At 39.2% G+C, this 18562-nt stretch overlaps 1 protein-coding gene across 1 annotated transcript; it reads right to left on the bottom strand.

Annotated features, from left to right (window-relative positions):
* Positions 1–290: 290 nt before the first annotated feature.
* LOC101093299 (nascent polypeptide-associated complex subunit alpha-like) lies at positions 291–1071 on the bottom strand. The gene has a single exon (XM_045040191.1). The coding sequence runs from the start codon at positions 1026–1028 to the stop codon at positions 435–437; it is 594 nt and encodes a 197-aa protein (XP_044896126.1). The 5' UTR covers positions 1029–1071; the 3' UTR covers positions 291–434.
* Between the last annotated feature and the right edge of the window lie 17491 nt (positions 1072–18562).

Below are 18562 nucleotides of genomic sequence, written 5' to 3' on the forward strand. Positions count from 1 at the left end.
AATTGGCTGCTTAACCAACTGAGCCACCCGGGTGCCCCTCAGCATTAACTTTTTTTAAAAATATAAATTAGCACTGGATGGGTCAAAAGCTTTTCCTGCAACTACTGAGGTATTAAAATCTCTGTTATTGTTGGGTACCTGGGTGGCTTAGTTGGTTAAGTGTCTGACTTTGGCTCAGGTCATGATCTCATGGTTTGTGTGTTCAAGCCCCACGTCAGGCTCTGTGCTGACAGCTCAGAGCCTGGAGCCCACTTTGTTTTTGTTTGTTTGTTTGTTTGTTTTTTGTTTTTTCCAACAAGAAGCCATAACTTTATTAATGATAGAAACAGTACAAATCTCAAACCAAGCTGCAGTTATTCTTTTGAAACACCAAAAAAGGGTCCTCCTTTTCAGACAGTTACATTGTTAATTCCATAATAGCATTTACAATATCATTACTGTTGTTCTTCAGGGTTCGGAACTGCCTTTGCTCTTGATACATTTGCTTGTGATGTGACCAGTTCTATGTCCTTAACCTCTACACCTGTTTCATCAACCTCTTCCTCTTCACTCTCTTCTTGTACAGTTGGAGTCTGTGTCTTTTCTCGAATGTTTGAGACAGCTTCACCTTGAACTTTGAATTTCTCAGCAGCTGCTAGTTGCGCCTGCTGAGATGAATCCTCCATCTTGGCTTCCCCAAAAACTATGTAGGTATCTGAAGCTGGGCTCTTGTAGACATCTGGTTTTGTGATGACAAAGAGGATAGTGACTCTTATAACCCCTGTAACCTGTCGAAGACCTAGTTTGGACATAGCCTTCCGTGCCTTCTTTTCACTCTGGCTCTGTTTTGCTTTACTGACTGGTTTTTCATCGATTTCAGCTGCTGCCGCCAGCTGGGCTTGTTGGGTGGTTGCCTGTGTGGAATCCTGTTCCTCAAGCTCTGGTACTGATTCATCACTGTCGGATTCTGTTCCAGACCCTGTCTCAGCCTGGGGCTGTGGCAACTCCTGCTCTGTAGCAGGAATGGTTTCTGTGGCTTCACCAGGCATTTTGTGGGGGGAACGTGGAACCAAAATGGCGGCAGAAAGAGAGCCAGCGAGAGCGTGGCCCACGCCTGTTGCAGAAGGAAGCCTGGTGGAGGGGCGCCTGGAGCCCACTTTGGATTCTGTGTCTCCCTCTCTCTCTGCCCCTCCCATGCTTGCTCTCTGTCTCTCAAAAATAAATAAACATTAAAAAAATTTTTTAAATCTCTATTACTGTTTGTCTATTTCTCTTTGAAATTATCATGTGAGTTGTCCTTTATTCTTTTAGTATGGTGGACTATATTAATTTTTCTTCAAATACTAAACCAACCTTACATTTTTAGGATAAATACACTTAGTCATAGTGTGTAATCCTTTTTATATGTTGCCGAATTTGGGTTGCTAATATTTTGTTAAGGATTCTTGCATCTATTTTCATGAGGGATATTGGTTTTCTTTGTGTGTGTGTGTGTGTGTGTCTGTGTGTGTGGCGTCTTTGTTTGGCTTTGATTTCTGGCTAAATCTGTCATCATAGAATGATTTGCAAGTATTCCCTCTTTCCACTATTTCTTGAGTTTGTGAAGGATTGGTTTTATTTCTTCTTTAAATATTTAATATTTGATTCACCAGTAAATCCATCTGGGCTTAGGCTTTTCTTTGTGGGAAAAAATTTAATTACTCATTCAACTTCATTTTTTGTCAGTTTATTCAGATTTTCAATTCTTTTTGAGTCAATTTTGGTAATTTGTGTACTTCCAGGATTTTTTTCCACTTTATCTTAGTTGTCTAATTTGATGGCATAAAGTTGTTCATGTATTCTCTTATAATCCTCTTAATTTCTGTAGTGTCAGTAATGATATACTTTCTTTATTCTTAATTTTGGTTATTTGTATTTTCTCTTTCACTTTCTAGATGGTAAGGCTAAGAGTTTTCCAATTTAGTTGACTTTTTCAAATAACCAACTTTTTGCTCTATTGATTTTCTATACTTTCTATTACATTGATTAATGTCCTAAGAATGTTATTTAATTTGCAAAATTTTGGCATTCTTCCTATTTCTTTGTTATGGATCTCTAATTTTGTCTTTTTGTGGTCAGGGAACATACTTTGTATTATTTCAATCTTTTTAAAGTTATAGACACCTGTTTTGTGCTCCAGGATATGATTTATCCTGGAGAATGCTCCATGTGCTTGAAAATAATGTTTATTCTGCAGTCTTTGGGTAGAGTGTTGTGTAAATGTCAGTTAAGTCAAGTTGGTTGATAGCGTTATTCACACCTTATGTGTCCTTTCTGACTTTCTAACTGGTTATTTGATCAATTATTAAGAGTGGAATGTTGAAATCTCCAATTATTATTGGGATTGTCTGTTTTTCCTTTCAATTACATCAGTTTTTTCTTTATGTATTCTGGGGTCTCTCTTGTTAAGGGCACAGACTAAATATCTTACTTCCTGAGATATTAATATATTCCTGATATAGATATATAGATATAGATATAGATAGATACCTTTGTCATTATAAAAAATTTCCTCTTTATTTCTAGTACTATTTCTTGTCTTAAAGTCTGTTTTGTCTGATATTAATAACGCAGGCTCCCATTTAGTAAATTTGGTTATTAGTGAAAATTATCATGATATTTAAATATATAGAAGCTCTGCTAATTGACCTCCATTTAAAAATATTTTATATTCTCTCTGTAAAGCATATGAACTGATGCCCTCAGTACAATAAACACTTGTAACTGGTATGCTACTTTCCAATACCAATTGTATCATCTGCTTACTACAGATCAGTTGTGTATGTTCCTAAGTCTCTGTATGTTAGTTTTACTTTTATTTTTAATTACCTACTTTATTTTATTTTTTATTTTTTTTAAACATTTATTTATTTTTTTGGGGGGACAGAGAGAGACAGAGCATGAACGGGGGAGGGGCAGAGAGAGAGGGAGACACAGAATCAGAAACAGGCTCCAGGCTCTGAGCCATCAGCCCAGAGCCTGATGTGGGGCTCGAACTCACGGACCGCGAGATCGTGACCTGGCTGAAATTGGACGCTTAACCGACTGCGCCACCCAGGCGCCCCAACCTACTTTATTTAAATATAACATAAACTAATAATATTGACTATAACATGAAATAAATTGGTTTTTCTATATTAAATAACTTGAATGTTTTGGACAAAAGTACCAAAAAAACTGTGTTGAGTGAGTGTGCATATGACAACTTAAAAATTTAAGGAAAAAATCACAAATATTCAGAAGGAATTTCCATATGTAAAGATGTAAAGAGTTCTGCTTAAATTCTCACTGTGTTCACAGTGTAGAATAGGCAGAGATGCTAAAACTTATCTGAAAAATTTTAAAGTAACCATGGCAAAAATGCTTCAACAGGTTACTACAAACATATTTGAAACAAAGAAAGGTAGAAAGACTTAGCAAAGACATAGATGTAAAGAAGAACCAAATGGAAATATCAGAAGTAAAGAATACAATAACCAAAATAAAAAGCTCAGGGAGTGGGATCATCAGTGGAATGGAAGACAAAGCAAAGAATTAGTGGACAGACAGAGATGAGAACTTTAGATATCTTCAGATATGTAGGACTATGACAAAAGAGCTAATATTTGGGACATCAGAGTTCAGAAAGGAGAGGAGAAAGAGGGTTGGACTGAAAAAGTATGAAAAGGAGTAATGGTGAAAACCTTTCCAAATTTATCAAAAAGCATAAAGCTATAATTCAAGAAACTGGATGATTCTCAAACAGGATAAACCCAGAGACATCTATACTAAGGTGCATCGTAACTGAACTACTGAAAACTAAATGTAAGGAAAACTCTTGAAAGCAGGCAGATAAAAATGACACCTTACCTGAAGGGAAAAACAATCTGAATTATGGTGTATTCCTCATCAGAAAACATAAAGGCCCAGAAAAGCAAGTGGCACAACATTTTCAACTGCTGAAAGTAAATAACTGCAGTTAGTGTCCTATAGCCAGCAAAAATACCCTTCAGAAATAAAGAAAAAATGAAAACATTCTCTGATGAAGGAAAAATATGAGAATTTGTCACCAGAACTATCCTAAAGGAAAGACAAAAGGAAATTCTCTAAACAGAAAGTAAATAATAAAATGAGGACCTTTAGAACAGGAAGAAGTAACAGTATGAAAAAATATGAGTAAGTATAATAGGTTTCTCTTCTTAATTTTTGTAAAATAATGTTTTAATGATTCAAGCAATATTATAACACTGTCTTTTTTTTAAAGTCCCAACTTTTATTTTATTTATTTTTTTAATGTTTACTTTTGAGAGAGAGACTGCATGCACACACATGTGGAAGGGGCACAGAGAAAGGGAGACAGAGGATCTGAAGTGGGCTCTGCTGACAGCAGAAAGCCCAATATAGGGCTCGAACTCACAAACCATGAGATCATGACCTGAGCTAAAGTTGGACACTTAAAACTGACTGAGCCACCCAGGTGCCCCTGTAATACTATCTTAGTGGTTCTGAATGAATATAGGGGGAATATTTAAAACAATTATATTATAAATGGGAGAGAATAAAGGAACATAAAGGGAGATAAAGCCTCTATTCTTCACTTGACCTGGGAAGGTGACATAGCTTGTGACAAGTTAAGTTTATATAATGTAATACCTACAGCAACCACAAAAAAAAAAAAAAGCTGTGCAAAGAGATATACTGAAAAATGCTATAGGTAAATCAAAATGGAATTTTTAAAAAGTCAGGTAACCCACAGGAAGGCATAAGAGAGAAAAGAGAAATGAAAAACAGAATGAAAAAACAGAAAAAAAATGGTAGCCTTAAGCCCTAGCATATCAACAATTACACTAAATGCAAACAATCTAAATACAATAATTAAAAAACAGAGATTTGCAGCATGGATTAAAAATCATCACTCTAGTATATGCTGCCTACACACACACTCACACACACACACACACACACACACACACACACACACACGTCCCTTTAAATGTAATGATATAGCCAGATTGAAAATAATAGGCTGGAAAAAGTATTATATAAATATTAATCAAGAGAAAGCAGGAGTGACTAACATGAAATAGACCAACACCAATTACAACACCAATTACCACAATTTACTCAATATGAAACAGATATTTTGAATACTCCTATAACTATTAAGGACATTGAATTAGTAATTTTAAAACTCCCAAGAAATCTCCAGGCTCAGATGGTTTTACTGGAGAATTTTACAAAATGTTTAAAGAAGAATTAACACTAATTTTATATAATATTTTCTAGAAAATACATGAGGAGGGCACACTTCCCAACTCATTTTGTGAAGCTAATTTTACCCTATTACTCAAACTCTACTAGGAATACTACAGATCAATGTCCCTCATGAATATAGATTTTAAAAATTCTTGAAAAAATTAGCATATGGAATCCAGCAATATGTTACAAGAATTATACACTATAACTACGTGGGGTTAATTGTAGGGATGCAAACCTGATTCAATATTTAAAAATCTGTCAATGTAATCTATCATATTAACAGAGTAAAGAAAAAAATCACATGATCCTATCAGTTGCTACAGCAAAAGCTTTGACAAAATTCAACACCCATTCATGATTTAAAAAAAAAAGCTCTCAGAAAATAGGAATATATAACTTCCTCAACTTGATAAAGAGCAGCTACAAAACAAAATCTACAACTGACATTATCATTAAGACTTCATTTTTTCCCTCGTAAATTAACAAGGCAAAGACGTTTGATTTATTTATTCAACATAGTCCTGGAAGTTCTATCCAGTGCAATAAGACAAGTAAAGGAAACAAAAGGCTTACAGATTGGAAAATATTTTGGTACTACTGAGAAATAAAAACTTATATTCGCACAAAAACCTTTATGTGAAATTTTATTCATAATAGCCAAACAAGGGGAAACAACCTAGATGTACTTCACTGGGAGAATAAACAACAATATACTGTTATGGTATTGTGGTATAGTTTTGCAAGCTGTTACTAGTCAGAGAAACTGAGTAAAGGGTATGTAGGATCATGATGTATTATCTAAAGCAGAGTTTAATCTTTTTCTTAATGTTTATTATTTATTTTTGAGAGAGAGAGAGAGAGAGAGAGAGAGAGAGAGAGAGGGAGAGAGAGAGGGAGAGAGAGCATGAGTTGGGGAGGGGCAGAGAGAAAATAGAATCCCAAGCAAGCTCCACACTGTCAGTTGCAGAGCCTGACACAGGAGTCAAACTCACGAACTGAACCATGAGATCATGACCTGAGCCAAAATCAAGAGCTGGACCCTTAATCGACTGAGCCACCTAGCAGAGTTTAATCTTAAAAAACTGGATTCTCTTAATCATCTCTATAAGTGTCAAATGTGATACTTAAGAAATTAATAAAACATTTATTCTCCACTTAAAAATCTATATCATTACTTATATATTCTACCAATTACTAAGGGAGATGTGTTAGAAATAATTCATTATGATTGGGAAGTGTGTGTTTTTCCTTTTAGGTCTGCCAATTTTTGATTTCTGTATTTTGAGTCTATATTGTTGCATGCAATAGAATTATTCAACCCTCTTGGTTGATTGAGGCTTTAATCACCATGGAGTGTCACTGTTTATATCTTATGATGCTTTTTGCCTTAAAGTCTACTTTGTCTGATTTTAGCATAGTGATGCTTTCTCTCTTTTGCTTGGTATTTGCATAGGATTTCCCTCTTATTCTTTTGCTTTAACATTTTCTGTATCCTAATTTTTAAAGGATATCTTATAAACACATATATGTTTCTATTTAATATAATATGAAAAATTTAATATTTTTATTGGAGTATCTTGTTCACTTACATTTAATGTAACCACAAATATATTTGAGTTTATACCTGCCATTTTATTTGTTCTATTTTCACACACTCTGTTTTCTTTTTTCTCTTGTTTCTTGCCATCTTTTAGATTAAACACATATTTTCATTATTCAATTTTCTCTCTCTTTATCTTGTTAATTATAAATTTATTTTGCTATTATTTTTAGTAGTTGTCTTAGACCATTCAACATACATCTTTGATTTATCAAAGTATAATATTAAACAGTACTTTTACCACTTTCCATACCATGCAAGGACTTTAGAATACTTTAACTCCATTTACCACATCCAATTTTTATGCTATTATTTTCACATGTTTTAATTCTACATATATTTTACACCTCACATGATATTATAATTTTTCTCTTGGATAAGTACATAGGAGTAGGATTGGTGGGTCATGTGGTATGTGTATGTTTACTTCTTTAAGAAACTGCCAAATTGTTTTCCAAAGCGACTCTACCATTTTGTGTCTCCACCAGCAATATTTGAAGGTTCCAATTACACCACATCTTCATCAGCACTTGGTATTGACGGTCTTTTAAATTTTAGCCTTTCCAATAGGTATAGAGTAGTATGGTGGGGTTTTAATTGGCTTATCCTTACTGACCAATTATCTGTTCATGCACTTCTTAGCCATTCTTCCATCTTCTCTGGTGAAGTGTGTGTTCAGAATTTTTGGTACTTTAGAAATTGGTTGCTTGCTTTTTTTTGTTGTTGAATTCTAAGAGTTATGTATATATTCTGTAATAGGACTTTGTCAGAAATATGATTTGCAATTTTTTTCCAGTCCATGGCTCACTTTTAGATTCTCTTAACAATGTCTTTTGCAAAGCAAGATTTTTTAATTTTAATAAAGTTCAAATAAACATTATTTTCTTTGTGGATCATGCTTTTGTGGATTGTGCTTTTGGTATCTAGAATCTCTTTGCCTAACGAAGGGTCGTGAAGATTTTCTCCTGTATTTCTACTAGAAGTTTAGTAGTTTCACATGATACATTTAGGTTTATGATCCATTTTGAGTTAATTTAGAAAAAAACATTTTGTTTTATTGAGATATAAGTCACATACCATAAAATTAACTTTTTAAAAGGTAAAATTAATTGGATTTTAGAATATTCACAAGGTTATGCAACGATCTCCACTAGCTAATTCCACTAGCTAATTCCAGAGCATGTCATCATCTGAAAAGGAAACACTGGAGCCTGTTAGCAGTCTTGGACCATCGCCCCTCATCCAGCCTTAGGCAACTACTAATCTACTTTTTGTCCATATAGATTCCTTGACTTAGTGTAATATTTTCCAGGTTCATCCATTTTGTAGCAGGTATTAGTACTGCATTCCTTTTTATGGATTAATAATGTTTAATTATATGGATATATATACATTTTATTTATCCATTCATCATTCTATGGATATTTGGATTGTTTTCACTTGTTGGCTCTCATGAGTAATACTACTGTGAACACTGAACATTCATGTACAAGTGTTTGTGTGAACATATACATTCAGTTATCTTGGGTATGTAGCTAGGAGTAGTTGAACTAATTTTTATATAAGGTGGGAGGCATGGGTTGGGATTTTTGTTTTGTTTTGTTCTGTTTTTGTATACGGACATCTAATTAATCCAGCACCATTTACTGAAATAGCTATCCTTTCTCCATTGGATTGTCTTTGACTTTTGTCAAAAATCCGTTGATTTTTAGATTCTGTTTTGTTCCATTTGTCTGTCTCTTTTTGCTAATACCACATTGTCTTTTTTTTTTTTTTTTTTTTTTTTTTTACTATTTATTCTTTTTTGAGAGAGAGAGAGACAGAGCACGAGTGGGGGAGTGGCAGAGAGAGAGGGAGACACAGAATCTGAAGCAGGCTCCAGGCTCTGAGCTGTCAGCACAGAGCCCAATGCGGGACTCCAACTCACTGACCATGAGATCATGACCTGAGCCGAAGTTGGATGCTTAACTGACCGAACCCCCAGGCACCCCCAGTCTGTATTTTTTTTACTGACCTATCAGTAGATAGGTTTCTAGTCCTTTCTTTAGCTGTGTCGTTTTTGCTGTCAAACTCATCTATCCAGTTCTTAATTTCAATTATTATATTTTTGCTTTAAAATTTCTACTTCAGGGGCACCTGAGTGGCTCAGCTGGTTAAGTATCCAACTGTTCATTTCAGCTCAGGTCATGATCTCATGGTCGTGAGATAGAGCTCTGCATAAAGCTCTGTGCTGAGGGTGGAAGCTGCTTGGGATTCTCTCTCTCCCTGCCCCTTCCCCATCTTTCTCTTAAAGTAAATAAACATTAAAAAGAAATAAAATTTATACTTGATTTTTTTCTACTTGATTTTTTTTTTTTGGATAGATTCCAGTTTTCCACCAAAATTCTCTTTACGTAGAAGTAAGGTTAGCCCTCACTTTTAGGCTATAACTTATCAGGCATCCCAACTGAGAGCTGGGGGTGTTTGCTAAGGTTCTTGACTTATGACAACCCAGAATTCTTTTTTTTTTTTTTTAATCCTCAGTCCCAGGAGACTCCTGAATATCTACTCAGCTTCTGGGTCCCTCAGATATTTGCTTACAAATCTACAAATGCCTGAAAAGAAAAATGTGGCCAGCTGTTAGGTTCACATGAGTATACTTCTTTTCTCTTGATATTCTTGGCCTCTCAAGTCTTCATTGTCCTGGAAACTTTTCTTTCTGTTGAAACTTGCTTTCCTAGCTGGGTGAAGATGTTGATATGATACAAGCTAATCCACCACATCCAGAAGCAAAATGGAGAGCATGGACCTTGGAACCCAAACTGTAGTATTCAAATCTCACTTCCATCATTTATGTGCCTGGTGATCATGAACAAGGTATTAACTTTTTTGAGCCTTACTTTTCTTATCTCTAAAGTAGTAATGATAACAGTAGTTACCTTATAGGGGTATTGTAATGATTAACAAATGCACATAATATATTTTTAAAATATATAATCTAATAAAATAAATATCTTAGAAAGGTGTCTGGAATCCAAAAAATGCTGTAATTGTTATTTGCTATTATTATTTTTACTTGGTCTCCTTTACAATTACTATTATTTTCCCTTGTATTATGTCATTCACACATCCTTAATAGTTGGCACTGGCTAGTAGATGAAGTCCAAATTCTATATATGCAGTTCTCAGCCTCAGAGAAGTATTAGAATAACCTGTGGTACTTTTTAAACTCTTAAGCCCCAAGTTGAACCAGGCCAATTACATTAAAATTTTTGAGGTGGGATACAGATATCAATCAGTATTTTTAGAAGAGCCCCAGGTTATTCTAATGTTCAGTGAAGACAGAAAACCTCTATTTTACTTCCTAGCTTTCAAGGTCCCTTAGAGTAGGGCCCCAACCTATCTTTTTTAAGAATTGTATGTATGTATTTATTTTTATAAATTTTTAAATGTTGATTTATTTTTGAGAGAGAGAGACAGAGTGCGAGTGTGAGAGGGGCAAAGAGAGATGGAGACACAGAATCTGATGCAGGCTCCAGGCCTCTGAGCTGTTAGCACAGAGCCTGACACAGGGCTCGAACCCATGACTGCGAGATCAGGACCTGTGCTAAGTTGGACACTTAACTGACCACTTATTTATTTTTTTTGAGAGAGAGAGAGAGAGAGAGAGAGAGAGAGAGTGTGTGTGTGTGTGTGTGTGTGCATGTGCAGGGATGAGAAGCAGAGGGAGAGAGAGAAAACCTTAAGCAAGTTCCATACTTAGAGTGGAGCCTGACCTGGGGGCCCTTCCCTGCTTCCCAACATGGGCAATCTCTTGTAGCGTGCCAATATATTCAAGGTACGGACTTTCACCTGCATAATCTCTTATATAAAGCATGAGGCTCAAAGGCTGATGTTTTTTCTCATCCGCCTCCCTTCGTAGTGGAAGTGGACACCCCAGAATGTGCTTATGTCCTTGTGTCCTCTCTCTTGGCTTTTATCTCTTTACTGTAACTTGGATCTGTTTCATGGCAAGTTTTGATTTTTTTTGTTGTTGTTGTTCTTTCTGCTTCTCCTTCCCAGACCTTCCTTTCACCTTTCCTTGTCCAAGGCTAAGCCAGCCTCCACTTCTGCTTAGAAACACACTATTTATTTAACTGGCCTTGTCAACTGGTAGCATGGCACAGTAGCTAATTTCCAGTGATAGAGCTTGAGAAACCTTTCTGCCCTCAGGAGCCAACACTGATCAGCATCGTGCTCATTCTTACCTCTACTCCTTTGTTTGTGCTTTGCTCTCTACCCAGAGTATCTCTTACCCTTCCCCTTTCTCTGCCAATTTTAAATCTCTCCAGTATTCATGTTTTACTTAGTCCATGAAGCCCACTCAACATCTCCAATGCACACTATTCTGCCATCTATGTCACACTCCTCCTGCTCACCTTGTCTATTCTACACTATTGTACCTCAAAATTACATACTGCCCTCCAATAGAGGACCTAGGGACACAGCAGGAATTTAATACTTAATATTTGCTTGTTAGACTCACGTGAAATTGATGGAAAGAAGCCTTAGCTCAAAATTCCCTAAATCAATTTCTCCTTTCCCCAAAATAATAATAACAACGACAACATCAAGAGTTGGTAGGAATAAGGTAGAGAATCCCATTCATTCTCTGTTCCTGCATAACAAATTCTCACAGTTTTAGCAGCTTAAAACCACACCGTTTATTGTCTCACAGTTCCAGAGGTCATTAGGTCCAGGTGGCTTGGCTGGGTTCTCTGCTCAGGATCTCACAAGGTCAAAATCAAGATATTGGCCAGGCTGAGCTCTTATTGGAGGCTCTGGGGAAGAATCAAGCTTATTCAGGTTGTTGGCTATTTCAGGTCCTGGGAGCTTTAGGACTGAGGTCCCCTTCTTCTTGGGGGCTGGGATGGGATGGGGTGTCTCTCTCAGGTCCTTCCATGTGGCTCCCTCTATCTTAGCAGCAGAGAAATTCCTCTAGGTTCAATTCCCCTCACACTTTGAATCTCTCTGATTTCTTTTTCTGCTACCAGTGGGAAAAAACTCATTGCTTTCATGTTTTTAAATTTCTTTTAAGTTTATTTATTTATTTTGAGAGAGAGAGCAAGAAAGTATAAGCAGAGGAGGGGCGGGGGGGGGGTGGAGAGAATCCCAAGCAGGCTCCACACTGCTGGTGCAGAGCCAGACTTGGGGCTCGAACTCACGAACTGTGAGATCATGCCCTGAGCCAAAATCAAGAGTCAGACGCTTAACTGATCGAGCCACCCAGGTGCCCCTGAAAACTCATTGCTTTAAAAAAATCTCATCTGATTGGGTTAAGCCTACGAGATTATCTCTGTATCTTAAGGTCAGCTAATTTGGTCTTTAATTATATCTGTAAAAGCCCTTCATAGCAGCAGCACCTGGGTTGGTGTTTGAATAACCAGGGGATGGAAATCTTGGAGAGCTATCTTTAGAGTTCTGCAGCAGTGATGGAGCAGGAAGCCAACCAGTAAGAAAGCAACCACTGAAATCCAATGGACCAATGCTTTGCAGAGTGAAAAGCACCTTAAGGATCAGCTAGTCCAGCTACTAAGACCCAGAGAGGGGAAAGGAATTCATAATTCATCTTCCACAAATCCACCCTCGGCCAGACACTGTATTAAATGTTTATGGAGAATATAGAGATAAATAAGATTCAGCATCTGCCTTTAGGATTTTACTACCCACATGCCCACGGCCTGTGGAATCTAGTTTTCCTTTAGAAAATAGCCTGTTTTTAGGGGCACCTGAGGGGCTTAGTCGGCTAAGCGCTGACATCAGCTCAGGTCATGATCTCGCAGTTCCTGGGTTTGAGCCCCATGTTGGGCTCTGTGCTGACAGCTCAGAGCCTGGAGCCTTCTTTGGATTCTGTGTCTCCCTATCTCTCTTTCCCTCCCCTACTCACATTCTGTCTCTGTCTCTCGCTCAAAAATAAACATTAAAAATTTTTTTTAATAAAAAAGAAAATAGCCTATTTAACCCTTGGAGACTCTAGAACTATGTACTAGAAAGGGAACTCAGAGATAAAATATTCCAATGTTTTCCCAAGTAGAACTGATAACTTTAGGTGACATGTAGACCAACATTTTAATTGTGTTTCTGGCAAACGACACTGTTTCCCCTGCATTACAGCGATGTAAATGTTTTTTTTCTTCCTCCCTCTTTTCCTCTCTTTTTTCCTATCTTTACCTTGTGTGAAGACACCTACTGTGTGGAGACAATAGAATATGATGCTTAAAACATTTGGGCTGTGGAAATTAGAGAAAGCTGGATGTTGAGCCTGGGTTCTCCTACTTGGCAACGCTTGACTTAAACTCTGAGTCTCCTATTCTCATTAGTTAAGTAAAGATAAATATGTCTTTACGGGGCGCCTGGATGGCTCAGTCGGTTAAGCGGCCTACTTCGGCTCAGGTCATGATCTCGTGGTCTGTGAGTTCAAGCCCCGTGTCGGGCTCTGTGCTGACAGCTCAGAGCCTGGAGCCTGTTTCAGGTTCTGTGTCTCCCTCTTTCTCTGACCCTCCCCTGTTCATGCTCGCTCTCTCTGTCTCAAAGATAAATAAATGTTAAAAAAAATTAAAAAAGAAAAAAAGATAAATATGTCATTTAAGTGATATCACGTGTGTAAAGTGCTTAACAGAGTGCTATCACTGTGTGAGGATTCAATTGGTTAGCCATTATTATTATTTTTAATTTTTTTTTCAACGTTTATTTATTTTTGGGACAGAGAGAGACAGAGCATGAACGGGGGAGGGGCAGAGAGAGAGGGAGACACAGAATTGGAAACAGGCTCCAGGCTCTGAGCCATCAGCTCAGAGCCCCACGCGGGGCTCGAACTCACGGACCGCAAGATCGTGACCTGGCTGAAGTCGGACGCTTAACCGACTGCACCACCCAGGCGCCCCTGGTTAGCTATTATTAAAATAAGCTCTATTCTGGTTTATAGGGAAGGGGGGGGGTTCTGCTAAGGGCAGCCAGGCCTGGTTTTCCTTGATCTCTCTGGGAAGTGGGGAGCAGTGTTGGAGGGGGTTCTTGCACCTCTTCCTCTCCTCTTTTGAGGGCATGGAGAGGTGCCTGAGATGTGACACTTTTTAGGGGGAGAGAGGAAATGGATACAGAGAATAAAGGAGAATAATGCAGGGTGCCTGTGGGAATTATTCATTCTTTGGAGAAACAACACACATGGATTGAGCACCAGCTCTTCCCTTCTGGGAAGGAGCAACTTCAGTAACCCCCCCACCCCCACCCCTTGTGTCTCCACACCAAGTCTTCTCTCAAGTCATTCTTGACTCTCTCCCCCAGGAATTTGTCTCCCTCTCTTTATTCAGAGACTTGTTGAATCCTCTCCTCTAGGAAGGTTTTTTTGGTTTTTGGTACTAAGAATTATTCAAGGTGGCTCTGTCAGAGGAGGGGAATGGAGCTAAGGATGGAGACTTTGGATGGTCAAAGGCGCCAGGTGACTTGGCAGTGGGTGAGGGAGGAGCATCAGAAAGAAGATGGGAGAGACTCAGAAAAACTTACTAGATCATGCCACCCAGGCTAGCCTCTGAATGTGCTGGAAACTGCTTAGTGTATGCCACCAGTGGAAGAAGTTTTAGGCATTGCAACATCCTGGTGGCGGAGGTATTTTGTCAAGAGCTAAAGAGAGAACCTACAGATAGGTGCCTATTCTGCCAGTACATGGGGCGGGAATCTGCCAGCAGTGAGGCAAGCCCCCTGAAGGGATACAGAGTTGGAAAGGAGACTGGGGGGGGGGGGGGGGGTAAGGAAGGGGACTGGCGTGGTAGGGAACAGTTTTAAACATTTGGTGCTACTTAAGTTATGAGGACACAGAATGTAGGTCTTTCATTTTTTTTTGGATTTATTTATTTTGGGAGAGACAGAGATAGAGTGAGTGGGGGAGGGGTGAGAGAGAGAATCCCAAGCCGGCTCTGTGCTGTCAGCACAGAGCCCCACGCGGGGCTTGAACTCACAAAACTGTGAGATCCTGATCTGAGCGGAAAGCAACAGTCAGAGGCTTAACCAACTGAGCCCCCCAGGAGCCCCAGTCTTTATGAGCCAACTGACCATGTTTCTCCTGAGCCAATGCAGAAGCGGTTTTTGAGACTCTGTGATTCGGAATGCCTCTGAGCCACTTCCTCGCTTAGACAGGGAGCAAGAACAAATGACATGAGATTTAAAATAATAATAATTTTACACAGCGCAGGAAAATAGGTCTTTCAACTCTACTGGTGGGAGTACAAATTTGCCCAGTCTTTTTTAAGGTATTTGCACAGTATGAATCAAAAGTCTTAAAAATGTTTATGCACTTTGATGCAGAAATTCTACTTCTAGGAACATATTCTAAAGAAATAGTTGGACAGTTGTACAAAGCTCTGTGAATAACGGCATTCATTATAGTTTTGTTCACAATAGTGGACAACTGAAAACAACCCAAATTTTCAGCAATCATGGAGTAGATGTTAAATGGGGTTACCTTCATGGAATACTATGCAGCTATGAAAAAGACACTGCTGCTCCTCCATATTTACTCATATAGGAAGATGTTTATAACATTTCAAGTGTGAAAAGCAGGTCCCCAGAACTATATTCACTATGATCTTATTTTTATAGATAAAAGTATAGCCATTTATTTCAGTAATTTTTTTTTCTCCCAGACCATTATTTTATTGAAGATGACTTTATGCTGAGACTGCACCATGAGGAGGCCCAGTTTTACACAAGGTCACTGCCACAGAGCCGTTCATTACTAAGGTGTTGAGATAGAGGCAGAGTACATAAATTACTTTGCATAGTGTCTGACACATAGTAGGTGCTTAGAAGTAGAAAGTCTCTTAAACTGTTCAAGAGAATCTTTGTCTAGCATCTGACTTTGGTTCAGGTCATGATCTCTTGGTCCATGGGTTAGAGCACCGCCATCAGGCTCTGTGCTGACAGCTCAGGGCCTGGAACCTGCTTTGGATTCTGTGTCTTCCTCTCTCTCTGCCCCTCCCCTGCTCACACTCTGTCTCCCTCTCTTTCTCAAAAATAAATAAACATGAAAAAATTTTTTAAAAAACTGGCAGAGTTCTGTGGCCAGAAAGTATATAGTTGTTATCTCAATTTTGAAAAAAATAAAAATAAAAAACATCCACCCATACAAAAACTCTCTTAAGATATAAACAAACAAATAAAAACCCCAAAATGGTAACAGTGTTTAAGTAATGTTGGATTAAGGGGGTGATTTTTATGTCTGTTTTTGCTTTAATACACCCAACCCCGCGTGATAGAACAGACTGTCTTTATTACTGTCTTTCTCTTCACTCAAAGTTAAAAAAAAAAAAGACTTTAATTACTGATATAAAGTAAAACAATTACTTGTTGGTTCGCTGAGAATTGTTAGAAATTAATAAATAGTTTGGAAATTATTTAGTAAATTCTAATTACTTAGCAAAAGTAATTAAAATATTTATAAGTGAACACCCATAAAACACCACCAAGAAAATACATTACTCAATAAATGGTTTAATTAGTATTTCATTACTAGAAATTAATCTCAGTAACCAAATATTACTACAAATTACATGTAGGATGGACAACTTATTTTACTGCTATTAATGATTTCAATTACGAAGTTTGTGCTAGTCTAATTCCCTCCTGCTTCTCCCACCCCCCTTCTGCACCCACCCAGGAGAGTTCTCACTTCCCACACACTGGGCCTGAGTTAGGGTGTTCGGGGCTGGTCTGACACCTTCCACATTGTTGGGAATCCCTAGATTAACAATTTCTCTCAGCTTATTTCCCAGTTGTCTTGCTGAAATACTGGCCCTGGGTGCTTCTTAATCAGCTAGAATCAGACTCCAGGGGCTGGTGGGCTTCTTCTCACAGATATACATTCCTCTAGGGTCTTCTAAATCACTCGTCTACAAGGCTCGACTCCCTCCCCATGCCTGTGCCAAGGCCACTCTGGTGCTGGCTTGTGTTCTCCGTTAGGTGCTCAAGTTGGTGGTGGGCGGGGGGGGGGGGGGGTTGGTGGTGGACCCAGCTACTGCTAAGTCATAAAAGGACAACTACATGCAGATTAGGAAAAGGAGCCTTTCTTCCAGACAGATGCAGTCACACACTGGGGTGGATTTCAGGTTCCCCAGGAGCAAACTACGAGACTCAAGATTTGTGTATACTAGTCTTATTGGGGAGTGTTCTCAGGAACAACCGCTTAAGTGGAGGGAGGTAGGACTGGGCAGACATCACTCAGCAGCCCCATGGGAAGCTCTGAAGCTGGGATGATTCTTCAAAAATGTCCTGCATTGAGGCAAGGATGGGGGTGCAGGCCTTTGTCATTTCAAATGACCAGACATCAGGTCAGACATCACTCTGGGTAATGACGTGCCTCTCTTTGGCTGAGGTCAAGTCCTGGAGACGGACTCCGGCTCTTAACAGCCAATGCTCACAGCAGCTGGAGGAAGGAGTGCCTCCATTGGGAAGGAGGAGTTTAGGCAGCTTGGGTCCTGCACACCCACACCTGGAGGCCCTTCTGGGGTGGCTTGAGGCCAGGAGTTGAATGGGCCTGAGCTGTCCCATTATTCTTCTGGGGCTGCGAGGAGTCTTACCTCTGGAGTTGGGGTGGACCCCTACTTAGCTATCAGCTGATGTTTATGCTTAACCTATAAGCTTCATGAGGGCTCGTCCATGTCTCACGGTATTCTCTGAATTTAACAGTTTGTGGCAAAATTTTTGTGGCAAAAATTAGTATTTGCTGATTGAATCTACAGTAGTAAAGACAAATTGTCACCCAAATGGATTAATATATAAGCTGTGATGCACTTGACAAAGGGAAATACAGAGAATCCCCTCTGATATAGGAGGGGTCAGGGAAGCTTCCCCAAAGAAATGACACTTGAGCTGAGAACCAAAGAATGGGTAAGAGTGACCCAGGCAAAGTTAGGTGGGGTGGGCTGCTTCCCAAGCCCTCCCCTGGAAAGGCATTCACTCTGCCTGCTGCTAAGCCTGTCTCTTGGGTGTAGACAAAGAGGACCTGAGAGGTCACACTCACTGAATTTCTCCTGTTATCTGCTGCGGAAATGTATCCTTTGTCCTTATCACAGCCTTATCTTGTGTAACATTCTTGTGTCAGAGAGCTTTTTTGCCAGACCTCAGCTCAGCCACAGCGGGATGAATTTGCCTGTACCTGGCAGGTGCTCTCTGGAGTGCGAGATATAGATGAGATGTCCCAGCTGGAGGTGGTGATCACCCTGTACTGCCCACAGGGCGTCACACACGTGGATGCCACGTGTTGTATTGGACCCAAGACTGGTAGCAACTGTGCTACACACATCTAAACCCCTGTTTCCTATTTGTCCTTCTCCCCATCCTGCCTGCGCCTTCGCCTCTGTCTCGTGTAGTCTCCAGATTGCTCACTGCGCAGGATTGTACGCAGCGTGTTTGTCCTTCACGCATGCGCACGTGTCCGCCTTTCTCTCCTGAGGACCACTCCACCCATAAAATCCACCGGAGGCCCCTCCCTGGAACTCTGCCTGGCAACTCCAGATCGTACTAGGCTTACCCCTGTGTGGATTTCTACAGCCCTCAGCTGTAGATTCTTTAGGGCAGAGACTGTTTTAGAAACCCTGGGCATGATAGCATGCCTCCGTGCTAGCGAGCCAGGAGGTTGGGGAAAGGCTGGAGAAGTCAAACCCTGAAAGAAGATCCGGTATGTGCGTCTCTGCCACA

The sequence above is a fragment of the Felis catus genome, chromosome D2, assembly GCF_018350175.1.
Source record: "Felis catus isolate Fca126 chromosome D2, F.catus_Fca126_mat1.0, whole genome shotgun sequence".
In the NCBI taxonomy this organism is placed as follows: Eukaryota; Metazoa; Chordata; class Mammalia; order Carnivora; family Felidae; genus Felis; species Felis catus.